The following is a 14,486-nucleotide window of genomic DNA, read 5'->3' as shown; positions in this document are numbered from 1 at the left end:
TTGTTCTTCACAGCCACCAACCTTTTAGTGACTAGCTGATTACGTAACCATTTGCATCACCCACAGACCCCCCCCACCTTTGTATTAAAAACCAAAAAAACCCAAACCCATTGACATCAAGTCAATTCCTACTTACAGTGACCTTATAGCACACAGTAGAACTGTCCCCACAGGGTTTCCAAGGAGTGGCTGGCGGATTCAAACTGCCAACCTTTTGATTAGCAGCCATAGCTCTTAACCACTGAGCCTCCAGGGATCCCCTTTGTATTAGGTCCCTGATAATAATTAGAGGGAAAACACAATGTATTGCTTTGTTTCCACTTCCAGGGTCTCAAAATAACAGGATAAAGACTTTTGCAACTAAGCCGGATTGTGAAATTGTGTGTGTGACGCTGAGACGTGACCCACGTCATGGTTTTGGTAAGAAGTCCCCCCAGATGAGACCCGAACTCTGCTGCTGGTCAGAGGGCTTAACCCTTCCCATATGACTTTTCTACTTCCCTTACCTGACCTTCCTATCCCAGTCTACCTTTTTCAGTGATCACTTCTGCTGTTTCTTACCTTTAAATGTCCCTAAAGAGCAAAGGAACCCTGCTGGCATAGTGGTTCAGAGCTATAGCTGCTAACCAAAAGAGCAATTGGACTTTTGAGTCAAAGTTTTCCTTTTAGGCCTGATAAATCTTTGTATATCTTGAGTATCTAGGTACAAGACAGAGAAAGACTTCCTAATGGCTTTCTCTAGTGTATTTAGATTCTTCATGATGGGGAGGGAGGAATAATCAATCTTCTTCCCCTCTTACTAGGGAGCACATTTTATAGCCCTTGAAACCAAACAATAAGCAAGATACTGAGACAGGGTACCTGATTAAAAAACAGCTCATTCCTATCTGGTTATAGGCTGGAGCAAACTCCAGTGCATGTTAGGACTGTGTTCCTAGCTTGGCTGTGCTAACAGGGAGGGAACACTCCCTCAGTTTTCTCCCTGTATAGTTGTGGAGGAAAAAGAGCTGTTTGAGAATCACAGGAACTGTGTGCAAATATCAGCCATACCACTTGCTAGTTGTGTGACCTCAAGCAAATACCCTAACCTCCCTGAACTGCAAAGTCAAGAAGCATCATTTTATCACTAAATATCACCTTGGATTACAGGTTTTGTCATTAATGGAGGACAGGGTGTAGGCAAAACTGACCCTGGCATCTTTATATCTTCCATTTTACCTGGGGGACCAGCAGAAAAAACTAACAAGATCAAAACAGGTATGTCTTCTTGGTAAATTGCCAGGGGTGCTGCCTTAAGGACCTGCCCTTTCTTATTTCCTTGATGGAATTGTGGAGATGTTTTGTTTTTCCAGGGGGGCAGATACTTGCCTTGAATCACATCAGCCTGCAGGGCTTCACCTTCAGCATGGCTGCTAGAATGATTCAGAACGCTGACAACATAGAACTAATCATTTCTCAGTCAGAAGGTACGTCTTAGCCTACTTTCCAAATATGAAGACACACTTCTGTTTTCAGAAGCACGTTATTACCGTGGGGTACCGGGTCGTTAAGTCTCATAGTTCTTTTGTATTGCTTTCTTCATGGTAATGGCTTGCCAAGAAGCAATGTAGTGGCACAAATTAATAAGCCCTGAATTTCAGGGGCACAATGGGCTGTATCTTCATTGGTCCTGCTGAAAGGGGATGCCCCACTCTAATTCTTTATTAAACATTCTGGATCCACCCATGGCAACTGTTTCTGTCCATTCTTCCATGCGTGACAGGGAGGACACTCTTACTATCACCTGAGTCTTTACTGGAAGGAGCTCTACATAGATCTCTATGTAGCTGGGCCTTAGGCGCGGCAGTCGGCGGGGAAAGGGTTGGGCACGTTTCTTGAAGCTGAATATGTCTAGCAACCATGCTGTTCTTGCTTTGTGTGTACGTTATAGATTAGCCAAAACAGTAATTTTTTTAAAAGATGTTTTTATTCATCCTCCAGATAAGACTGAGAGAGCAACAACTGTCTATATCAAAGAATATTATGGTTATGTTTGTTTGGAACAGAGGGGGTCGCTGGTGGAAATGGTTCATGCTGAACTATTAGCTGAAAGTTTGGAGCTTCAAATTCACCCAGAGCGTGAATTTTAGAGTGAGTTTTAGAAGAAAGGCCTCTGCTTCTCAAAAGTCACAGCCATGAAAACTTCATGGAGCGCAGTTCTACTGTGACGCACATGGGGTTGCCATGAGTCAGAATCGACTCAATGGCAATTGTTTATTTATTTATTTGGGACAGGATTGAGGGGCTCGATGGAGATAAGGGGGGAAGGTTACCTGAGACCACCACTGCTTTTTGATTGGATGGTCCTGCAATTTAAGAGCAGGTTGCCTGCAAATTCAAGTTCATGACTTTCTTCCTCACACTTCAGGGCATTGTGCAACGTCCCCTTTACGTGCAGAAATGCTTCACGTTCCATCAGCCTCATTTTCTAAGTCCTAAATGTTGGCCTCCTCCTCCTGTTTGCCTTGCTCTCTGGAAACCACGTGCACTCTCAGGCTCACGTGCATAGACCGCCATCAGAGGGCTTTCTCAGGTGTCGCAGACTCCATGAAAGGATGCAAGGTGGCCACCGGGGCCTCGCAACGTGCCCTTCACCCTGAGGTTAGAGTTGTCCATAGCCCACACCAGCGTGCCCACGAACACCAGCCTCCATTCACCATCTCCACTGGATTCCCGGCATTGCTTGTTTTTCTCACAATATTTCGGCTCTTCCTACATTTCCATCCACACTCTCCAGAAGAGTAGGACTGAGAAGAGCAGTCCAACCGTCCAATTTGTTGTCAGGAGACATCTAATCAAATCTCATTCAGAGTAGTTCTCTGATGGCCTGCTATGATGGGTATCAGAAATTGCCCAAAGCCTGTGGTGCTCCAGCCACCATCTCAGTGTTAGAGTTTTATGCGATGTGTTCTCCACAATGCCTGTGAGTTCCACCACGTCTGCTCACTGTGGGGTCCCAGCCCCCTGTTGGCCACTCTGTTGCTGTCAGAGTTTGGGTTCCTTACACAGCAGTTCCTGCATTACCATTGCTGTGGATATTGTTTTCAGGGTGATGCTGGCTGGATCTCCAGGAACAGAGACTGACTACCATGAATTTTTATCTGGCTAGGCTGCCATTGGAGTGGCTGGTCTAGGCTGGAAATTAGGGCCAGGCAGATGACATTCCCATCACAAGCAGCCATCATGGTCCCCAGAAAACTGAGTTTTAACTACCCATAGGAGGTCTCTAGCTTGTACTGCTATTAGTCAGGACACAAGTTGCAGGGCTTGACTTTTTAATTCAGTTATAAATCTCACCCTCCTCTCTTAAGGATAGTATGGAAAAAATTCACAGTTGCTTACAAAATTACCAGAAGGACGATGACAATAGTATATGTACATGAAATGGCCAGGAATACGGTGGTAGGGAATGGTGGCCCCACCACTCCTTACTAGATATCTTCAGATTTGAATAACTTCGTTTAAGACATGAGTTTGTGTACTTCTCTGGGTGCTAATGTGCCTGTATCAAGAAGTAGTAACTCTGCTTGTATGTTTATAATCCAGATCTAAATAAAATCAATTGTGTATTCCTTCCGTATGTATTTATAGAAAACCTAATATTAACAATAAATATACTTATTGAGGCTCTATCATGTACATTAAGCCATGTACATATATTTCTATATGATATATAGAATATATTCTCTCTCCATTATATATAAATATATAATCTTTCTATATAATCACTATTATTTTAATATTATGTCCATTTTAGATATAAAGAAATTGAGGTCCAGAAATGTTAAGTACTTGGCCCAAGGTTTTATCTGTTTGATTTCCCACCTTATGGTTTTTTCCTCTGTCAAAGGTTAGTTTTTTCCTCTGTCAAAGGTTAGACATAGGTAAATAGGAATCAGTGGCCCAGCCTTCACTCACGGGCATCCCACTGTCTGGTAATTACCAAGTACCCCAAAAGGACCCTGGATGACTTGGTGGTCACAGATGTGCTCAGTGGAGTCTCCAGGACAGCCAGCTTACCAAGCACTTTTTTACATGCTGGCATGGAATCTTGGGCAAGCTACTTAATCGTTTTTGTTGTTATTGTTTTTTAAATAATATTTTATTGTGTTTTTGGTGGAAGTTTACGCAGCAAGTTAGGTTCCTGTTTGAAAATTTCCATCCAGTTTTTTCAGTGACATTAGTTACATTTTTCACGATGTGTCAACATTCTCTTTAATTGTGTTCTGGTTGTTCCATTTCCAGTACTCTAGTTTCCCTGCCCCCTTATCTTCTCATCTTTGCTTTAGAGTAATTGTTGACCTTTTGGTCTCATACAGATGGCTTTTTAGTAGAACACTAGTCCTATGGGTAATATCTTTTATTTTGTGAGCCACTCGGCTATTTCACTTAAAGGTGATCTCAGGGGATAATTTAGGTTCAAGGTTTAAAGAATGTCTCAGGGTGAAAGTCACAGGGAGTCCTCTGGTCTCAACTGGTCCAGTTAGTCTGGACTTTTTTAGGACTTTGAGTTTCATTTTACATTTCTCTCCTATTCTGTCCAGGACTATCTATTGTGACCCCAGTCAGAATAGTCAGTGGTGGTAGCCGGGCACCGTCTAGTTCTCCTGGTCTTAGGGTAGATGAGGTCATGGCTCGTGTAGGCTGTCAGCCTTATTTTTTCTCTGAAATTCTGGTTGCCTTCTTATTCTTTCACTCCTGATGAGTAGAGACCAATATTTATACCTTAGATGGCTGCTCACAAGCTTTTAAGACTCTGGTTGCTACTCACCTTACCAGGAAGCGGAACATGAGCTTTGTGAAGTATATTATGTCATCGAGAGTTGTCCCATGAGACTGTGGTCCTAAGCTTTCAAACCTGGAAAAGCAATCTTGGAAGGTATTTGGTTATGTCTGAGGAGTGTCTGTAGTTGCGTCTTCGATGAATGTATGTGCCTACATACACATACCTGTATATACATGTACATATAGATACTTCTATCTGTTCTCACGTATGTGTACACCTGTACCTACCCATACACCTATATACCTATACCCATCTATATGTGATCATACACTCATTTTTTTGGTCTTTGTTGGAGTTGTTGCCATCTTACATATGTCAATTCTTTAGTACAGGTACACTTTTCTTTTTTTTGAACGCTTCTCAGAGGCATCATTTACTTTGGTCATGCTGTCTCACTACACTTAGATTTGGTGCCACTTTTTCCCATCACCGAAAATAACAAATAACTATCATGCTTCCCTGCCCCCTACTTGTTTTTGACTGTGTTAAACTGGATAACATCTTCCTGGTGGGTCCGTTGAGAAGATTGTTGGGTACCATCGAGTCAATTCTGACTCATAGTGACCCCATGTGACAGAGTTGAACTTCCCCATAGGGTTTTCTTGGCTATAATCTTTACCAAAGCAAATTGCCAGGTTTTTTTCCTGTGGAGTTGCTGGGTGGGTTCAAACTGCCAGCCTTTCATTTAGCAGCTGAGTGCTTAACCGAGTGCTCCTTGTTGAGAAGATAGTAGGATATATATATATATATATATATACACACACGCACACATATATATACATACATATACGTATATATGTCTGATGTGTGTGTGTGTGTATATATATATATATGTATATGTGTGTATATATATATATACACACACAGTACCCAGCACATGGCAAGGGCTTAATAAGGAGGAGCTGGCATTATTAAATCTCCATTGCTCTTGTGTCTTCATAGTTGGATCACAAAAGCTTTATTTACTTGGGTTTTGAATCACATACAGAATCTTCCGTTCCTCTGTTCTTAAGGCAGTGTCCTTCATGAGGTATTAACTTCACCTCATGTAGAGATGCCTCCAAGATTCCAGCCTTTCCAAGCTGTCGACTTATTCTTGGCTTGTTTTTATAGGTGTTTGTGAATATGCCCCAAGGGAGGAAAAGAATGGCACAGCCAATCCTGAGGTCTTCACTGCAGACAGCCTGAGCCATGGGCACCAGGAAAGTTTTCCATCGCACGCACAAGACCAGAACAAAAAGATTGAAAAACAGGAAATGGCTCAGGCTCCGAGCTTAGTGGCCAGACTAAGGCCTCAGCTTTCACCTCTGCCACTAGAGGTAATCATCTCCCTTGTTCACTTTCTAGAATTTGGAGGAAAGAGGCTGTGGAGCACGAAGTCCTGCTTTGCTCTTTATTTGCCACATCAGGTGGACTTTAGCATCGTCATCTGCAAAATGGAAATAAATACCTGCATTAATGCATACTTGTTGAGAAGAGTCTGAAGGGGAAAATGCAAAGTTCCTAGCACAGTGCCTGGGTCACAAAGAGTCAGGGTTTGAGCCTCAGTGTCCAGGGCTGTTAATTGTGATTATTACTGGGAGTAACCACAGGAGGAGAATGATTCCTGCCAAGGGCAATGAATGGACAATCAGGCCTTTCATACTCTTGGCCTCTTATTGGTTCCCAATTTGGTGACTCAGCGGCTTTGCTCTTAACCATATCATGTAAGAAGATGATGAAGCCGGGCATTGATATACAGAGCCATGCGCTTCCGTCCTAGGTCCACCATTCTCAGCTGTGTCACCTTAGATATGGCTAGGAGAGTCTCCCTCTGCCCTTCCAGGCCCGTCTTCACCCTCTCCACACTGCTCTGGCCAGTGTTAGCAGTCTCCCTTTTCTCTGTCTGCTGGTTGGCTCTGCCCAGGAGAAGCCCCAGCAGGAGGCTGCAGGTAGGGAAGAGAGAGGACAAGCTTGTCATCTGCTCCTGTATGGTGGCCCCAGGTTGGCTATGTCCTTCTACTGAAGACCATGACTCTATCAGGTGGTCTTGCTTGCATGACTACTCTCTCCAGGCTCCCTCCTCTTGCCCCTTCATGCTGGGGTGTGGTGACTGCTCCCACTGTTTCTAGCCTCATAGTCTTTAACTAGTAAGCTAGTTGCCGTGGAGTTGATTCTTACTCATGGAGACCTCACGTGTGTCAGAGTAGAACTGTGCTCCACAGGGTTTTTAATTGTTGATTTTTTGTAAGATCTCCAGGCTTTTCTTCCGAGGAGCCTCTGAGTGGACTCCAACCTCCAGTCTTTTGGTTAGCAGCCAAGTGTGTTAACCACTTGCACCGTCCAGGGACTCTGTCCAGAGTACTTAGCCTTTTCTTACTGGTTTCACTAAGTGCCGCCCACACCTTTGAAAACAAGCCTTTTGTTAAACCCTCTTTGCCCAGGTTGAGTGTGTATGCCTTCTGTTTTTTGTGAGGACGCTGATTAAAACGGATGGGTTGCTTCACCTCTCTGGACTTCATTTTCTCTCTTATGAAGAGGGATGATGCTGCCCATCCCTCCTAGCTGTGGTGAGACAAGTGCTGTGCCAGGACCCTGCGCACAGTAGGGCTTCACTGATGCGCGTTTCCTCCTAATTGGCTGTGGTGATCACCCAGACAGTGCATCCCATAAAGGACGAGATGTAGGGGGTCAGCAAGAGCTGAATGATAATAATAGCTGACACTTACTGAGTGCTGAACTATGAGTCAGGCCATATCCCAATCACTTTTCATGTATTATCTCGTGTGAGCTTTGAGGCAACCCTAAGAGTTCCTGAGTCGATGCTGACTCGTGGTGAACGCATGTGTCAGAGTGGAACTGTGCTCCATATTTAATGACTGATTTTTTGGAAGTAGATCACCAGGCCTTTCTTCTGAGGTGCCTCTGGGTGGACTCAAACCTCCAACCTTTTGGTTAGTAGCCGAGTGCATTAACCATTTGCGTGGCCCAGGGACTCCGAGTTACTATTCTTAACCTTTTTGTAGATGGGGTGTCTGAGAACAGAGAGGAAAAGGAATGTGCCCGAGGTCTCACAGGGAGAAAGGAGCAGAGCTAGGGTTCAAATCTGTGAGGCCCGATTACACAGCCCAGACCTGAGCCCTGGACTGCACTTGGCAGAAAGCAGGGTAGAGGGGCCTTCAGGCTGGGCTCCCCTGAGACTGCACACCTCTGACTGTGCTCTGGGTGGGAGCTGAGGTGGAGTGATGGTGCTCCAAGCCCAGGGCTGACCACCACACAGGCTGCAGGACCTGTACACCCCAGACTCTTCTGGATCACGTGGCAGCCTCGTGGCATTGTCAACACTCTCACGTGCGGCTCACCCCTCAGTGGTTGTTTTAGTCTGTGGATTTTAAAATTTAGACAAAATTTCTTGCCAGGCCGTGGGGTGTGAGGGTCTCTGGAGTGATTAGGTTTTGTTGTTACCATCTTTTTGGAGCCTCTTCTGTTCGATTGATAATCTTTTAGCTTACTTCAGCTTGTTTATTTCCCTACATGTTAACTATATCTTCCAGTGTGGTGACCAGGAAGCGGCTAAGCAAAGGGGACAGAAAGGACAAGAGACTGGGTAGGGACCCTGTGGCTAGTGGAACATGAACAGTGAGCCCCCGGCATTCTCTGCCTACAGACACTGATCAGCCCAGGCCAGGGTGTGACTCTTCGGCTCCTTCTCTGCTGTTGTTGGCAAGATATCACTGCTCCTTAAGCTTTTGTGCCTGCCAGACCTGAGTTTGCATTTCAGTTCTCCCCCTTACTGGCTGCATTATGTCCCTGAGCCTCCAGATAATAACATGTACTTTATCACTATCACACTTATTATCACAGGGTATTGGTCAATTACTCGGGAATCTGTCCCACACTAGACAGTAAGTTCAATATGGGCAAGTCTGTCCTATCATTGCTACCCACCCCATAGAATTTGCACAGTGCCTGGCATATCAATAAGTGTTGTCAAATGACCAGATGAATGAGTAAATTTTACGTGATTATGTCACAGTCTACCACCTATCTGTCAGTTTGTTGTACTGTGGTGGCTTGTGTGTTACTATGATGCTGGAAGCTATGCCACTGGTATTTCAAATACCAGCAGGGTCACCCATGGCGGACAGGTTTCAGCTGAGCTTCCAGACTAAGACGGACTAGGAATAAAGGCCTGGTGATCTACTTCTGAAAATCAGCCAACGAAAACCCTACATATAACAACAGAACATTGCCCAATACAGTGCTTAAGATGAGGCTTCTAGGTTTGAAGGCACTACACACCAGCCACAACAATGGACTCCAACACAGCCATGATCATGAACATGGCACAGGACCAGACAATGTTTCGTTCTGTTATGCGTAAAGTCACCAAGAGTCAGAGCTGACTCAGAGGCAACTAACAACAATAACAAATGTCACAGTACCAAGCAAAATGTCTGGCACATAGTAGATAATTTTTCTCTTCTGTCTTTTTCTAAAGCATTCAACGTTCATAAAGTAGAGCCCCAACGCAGCCAGTATTACTAGGAGTTATTGAAGACCCTGCTGAGATTTTCTTCTGCCCAAAGAAGCTTCAGAGTCTCTCTCGTATCCAGTGTGCAACCACTTGGCTGTGTGTCACGTATAAAGCTACCAAGAAGTATCTGGATAACTTCAGTTTTAATATGGATATTTGTATGATGAGTGGAGACAGGGGGAACCTAGATTTATTGACCTGATACTAAATGCTGGGCACCATTCATAATCACACTGTCAGGATGAGATCTCTCATTCCAATTCTATGATTTGGGAAACTAAGGCTGGAGAGATGGAGAGACTTGTCCAAGGTCATAAAGGATGAAGCCAATAAAGCTGGAAATTAATCACTTTTGGCCCAGCTCTGACGCTCATGCTCTTGCTGGTGTGCAGTGCTGTCTGCTCCTGCAAGCAGTGAGAGTTCAGGATGTGCCACTGCTTAGACAGAGCAAATCCTCATGCCTTCTACTTTTTTCTTTTTTGGCACAGAGTATCGATTCCTCTAGTCCTTCGTCACCCTCAGAAACCAAAGCCAGTGAAATCTACTTCGTGGAACTGGTTAAAGAAGATGGGACACTTGGATTCAGCGTGACTGTAAGAGTTGTTAGGAGGGCTTAGAAAGTAAACAGTTGAAAAGACTCCCATTTGGAGCCCTGATGGGAATTCCACTCTTAGGGGAGCCTTTGATAAAGTGCTCATTGTGTACTAGTACCACATGGGAAGTAGACAAACCCAGGAAGTCACTGGGGGGCCTGCAGTGGGGATGGGAGTTCAAAGACAAACTGGGAGACACAGGTCAACCACCAGCTGGAAGAGGCGGTGTGAGTGGAATTGAGTGATGTGTTCTGACTCTGAGGTTAAGCTGGACAACAAGGCCGGAGCAGGGAGGGTGGGCTGCAGGGAGACAAGGCCAGAGGTGAATGGAGTAATTCATGGTCATCCAGAGCAGGGTCAAAGTGGAGCCTTGTGTTCCCCAGTTCCAAGGTCCAGGGCAAAGTCAAGTCAGTATTTACACTTTGCATTTCGTTTCTGAGCTCTGTCAGACTCCCAGGAATAGTTGGGGAATGGTCTGCAAAAAGGGTGGTGAGAACTCAGAAGTTGAAAGATACTGCTTATTGTTAGTGAGCGTTGAAAATAATCCGTTACCCTGAGTCTCTGGAATGGGTCTGGATTTCTGGAACTTCACCGTTGGATTTAATTGTTGCTTGGAAACAGAATAGAATTTCCCAGCAGGTTAAGAAATGCCACGGGTTGTGAAAACTTCCCAATGGGACCCAAGAAGTAAGTGAATAGAGGGCATTCTTTGATTTCCTACTCGATAATGCCATGTGCCTAGGGCAAGGACACCTGAATTGTCAGCCGCCTAGCCTGCAATAAATTTGATGTTAGTTAGTGGAAGAAGATTTTAAGCGAGCAAGTAAGAAACAAAAAAAAAAAAAAAAATTTTTTTTTATCACGCTTTAGGTCAAAGTTGACAGTGCAAATTAGTTTCTCATTCAGAAATTTATACACAAACTGTTTTGTGACATTGGTTGCAATCCTCGCAATGTGTCAGCCCTCTTCCCCTTTATACCGCAAGTTCCCCATGTCCATTCGTCCAGGTTTCCTGTCCCTTCCTACCTTCTCATCTTTGCTTTTGGGCAGGTGTTTCCCAGTTGGTCTTGTATTCTTGATTGAACTAAGAAGTACTTTCTTCACATGTGTTATTGTTTGTTTTATAGGCCTGTCTAATCTTAGGCTGAAAGGTGGGCTTTGGGAGTGGCTTCAGTTCTGAGTTAGTAGTGTTTCCGGGGACCATAGTCTCAGGGTTTCTCCAGTCTCTGTCAGATCAGTAAGTCTGGTGTTTTTTTGTGAATTTGAATTTTGTTCTACATTTTTCTCCCACTCTGTCTGGAACCCTCTCTTGTGATACCTGTCAGAGCCATGGGTGGTGGTAGCTGGGCACCATCTAGTTCTTCTGGGCTCAGGCTGGTGGAGGCTGTGGTTCATGTGGTTCGTTAGTCCTTTGGACCAATATTTTCCTTGTGTCTTTGGTTTTCTTCATTCTCTTTTGCTCCAAATGTGATGGGACCAATAGATGTATTTTAGACGGCTGCTTGCAAGCTTTTAAGACCCTAGACACTACTCACCAAAGTAGTACGTAGAACATTTTCTTTATGAACTATGTTATGCCAGTTAACCTAGATGTCCCCCGAGACCATGGTCTCCAACCCTCAGCCCTAGTAAATTGGTCCCTCAAGGTATTTGCGTATGTCTAGGAAGCTTCTATGGCTTTGCCTTGTTCAAGTTGTGCTGACTTCTCCTTTATTGTGTGTTCCCTTTCCCTTCACCAGAGTTAACACCTGTCTGCTATCTTGTTAGTGATTTCCTCTTCCCACTCCTCCCCTCCCTCGTAACCACCAAAAATTGTTTTTTTTTTACCCCTGTGTGTAAACCTTATCATGAGTTTTTATAGTAGTGGCCTCATACAATATTTACCCTTTTGTGATTGATGTATTTCACTCAGCATAATGCCCCCCAGATCCATCCACGTTGTGAGATGTTTTGCTGATTGATCGTTGTTCTTTATCACTGCGTAATACTCCATTGTGTGTATGTACCACAGTTTATCCATTCATCTGTTGATGGGCATCTAGGTTGTTTCCATCGTTTTGCTGTTGTGAACAGTGCTGCAGTGAACATGTGTGTGCATGTGTCTATTCATGTGATGGCTTTCATTTCTCTAGGATATATTCCTAGGAGTAGGATTGCTGGATTGTGTAGTATTTCTACTTCTGGCTTTTTAAGGTGGACAACTTATTCTTGGCTTGGGGTAAAAATCCTATCAGGCATCAAACATAGCTATTTCTTGACTAAAAAACTTGCTCAATTTTGGATTATTCATAAAAAAATGTATATGCTGTGAAGAGGCCAGTGACTTCCTTTGGGTGGTGACAAATATGTTTTCTTGTCTTTGGGGAAATTTAATATCAAAAATAATTCTTGAAATGTCCCACTCAAATCCACATGGCCATTATACAAATGGAAAATGTTCAAAGCCATAAAAATCCATAGGAATACCAATGAAATTGAAACACAAATTTAAACTACGTCCAACAGATTGGCAGGAAAAGGGTATTCTCTTACAATACAGGTAAAAATGTGAATAATTATATTCACATTCACACTGGGATTCAATCTGGCAACATCTGTTATAATTAAAAGCATGTGTATCCTTTGACCCAGAAATGCTACCCCTGGGAGTATCTTTAACATAATTAAAAGTCCCAGTAAGTATGCCGTGTATGTGAGGACGATTCATGCAATGTGTTTATATGGCAAAAGGAGAAAATGACCGTGGATGAATAGGTGACTCGTTGTGTATACCATGGCACATGTATACATAGATAGTAAGTTCTGCCATTAAAATGAATGAATCAGAGCTGGCCCAGGGCACACGGAAAGATTCCCAGGAGGTGAGCAAGAAAGCAAGATGTAGACAACTGTGTACATGATCCCATTTCTGTGAAACATACAACCCGAGGTGAGTTTGTATTGTCTGTGTTTGTTACTAAGAGGAGTCCCTGGGTAGTGCAAACAGTTACTGAGTTCAGCTGCTAACCAAAAGGCTGGAGGTGCGAGCCCACCCAGTGGTGCTACAGAAGAAAAGCCTAGCAATTTAGTCCCTGGGTTATGAACATCCGGTTTATGTACAACCCTTAGTTATAAACTAACCCTGTAGGGCCTATTATATTAAAAATTTTAGGTACATACAATGGTTTGTAATAACAAACGGGCACTACTTTGCAACCCAGAACCCAGTGCCCTCGAGTCGATTCTGACTCATAGCGGCCCTATAGGACGGAGTAGAACTGCCCCATTGAGTTTCCAAGGATGTACTTTGCCAAGCATATCAAAACATTATTATTAATATTATTACTGTATTATCATAAGGTGTTTTAGTGTATCTGGAAGTGTTTCTTTAATGTTTTTATGCATAGGAAGGTACACTACATGCTATATAGTAAGACAAAAATTTGACTAATGTTAGATACAAACTGTACCTGACTGTTCTGATTTATGTACAAATTTGACTTAAAGACAGGTGTGGGGATGAAACTCATTCGTAATCTGAGGACTGCCTGTACTTCCGAAAAATCAGCCACTGAAAACCCTGTGGAGCATAGTTCTACCTTGACACGCATGTGGTCGCCATGAGCTGGAATAGACTCAATGGCAACTGGTTTTGTTTTGTTAGTAAGAAGCAGAGACTACCCAGTAGTGTTCTGAAATCAAGTCAAAGTTGCTGTTTCATCAGCAAGCGAGAGCTGCCTGACTCTGGGGCAAGTTTAGCAAGTCTCTCTGAGCAGAAATCGAAAGAACTAGATACAGGGCAAGTCCACCAAACAAGGCAAGATTCTGAGTCGCGTGTCTGGATAGCTTCTGAGGTGGATTATAAACCTTTTTTTTTTTTTGGTGATAGGTCATTGTGAGGCTTTCCTCACTGGTGCTGGGCAGCCTGGTTTCAAGTCTGGGATAAGATGAGTAAAACTCCAGTGGGCCTTAGGGTGATTCAGCTGACCTGCTTGTGTGCCTGTGCTTGAAGCTCAGAAAGATTTTTTAAAAATCATTTATATGTGATCATGTGAGCAAGGAGGAAAGTACAGAAGGATATACACACCCAGTTACTAGCATGTTGCCTGTGGTGGAGTTAGGGGTGGAAGGGGAAAAGGGTAAAGGGGAGGATGTACAAAAATGAAGGAAAAAGAAAAACTGCACAAGAATGGTATGTTTCCACTGATGTAAGAACCTGTATAAATGTGTGTATACAGGCATAAAGTAAATTAGAACAAATAAAACAGATGTTTATCTGCTGACCCTAGAGATGTTCATTATCTATTGTAGAGTTTAATGCTAGTTCTGTATACACAAACCAATGCACAGACGTCCAGGGTGTGCCAGGCTCTTCAGGCCAGGAGCCATATCCACAAACGCGGGTTCCTACCTATGGAGACTGTGTAGTATATTCCTGTGAGTCTGATTACTCAGCATGTGTGTCCCAGTGCTGGGTGCTGGAGATCCAACAAACCTCGCTCCAAAACTAAAACCAAACCCAGTGCCGCCGAGTCGATTCCAACTCACAGCGACCCTGTAGGACAGAGTAGAA

At 43.7% G+C, this 14,486-nt stretch overlaps 1 protein-coding gene across 10 annotated transcripts in view; it reads left to right on the top strand.

Annotated features, from left to right (window-relative positions):
• FRMPD2 (FERM and PDZ domain containing 2) overlaps positions 1-14,486 on the top strand; it is a 229,655-nt gene that overhangs the window by 94,444 nt on the left and 120,725 nt on the right. For 8 of the 10 annotated variants that reach the window (XM_049854931.1, XM_049854930.1, XM_049854925.1 and 5 more), the window contains 5 exons: positions 328-420; positions 1,150-1,257; positions 1,353-1,466; positions 5,939-6,144; positions 9,830-9,934. In XM_049854931.1, coding sequence (XP_049710888.1) covers positions 328-420; positions 1,150-1,257; positions 1,353-1,466; positions 5,939-6,144; positions 9,830-9,934 — 626 coding nt within the window. The remainder of the gene's footprint in view (positions 1-327; positions 421-1,149; positions 1,258-1,352; positions 1,467-5,938; positions 6,145-9,829; positions 9,935-14,486) is intronic. The other 2 variants (XM_049854927.1, XM_049854929.1) reach the window with 2 other exon arrangements.

Source organism: Elephas maximus, chromosome 16 (genome assembly GCF_024166365.1).
Source record: "Elephas maximus indicus isolate mEleMax1 chromosome 16, mEleMax1 primary haplotype, whole genome shotgun sequence".
Classification (NCBI taxonomy): Eukaryota; Metazoa; Chordata; class Mammalia; order Proboscidea; family Elephantidae; genus Elephas; species Elephas maximus.
This window is presented reverse-complemented; position numbering and strand designations above follow the sequence as displayed.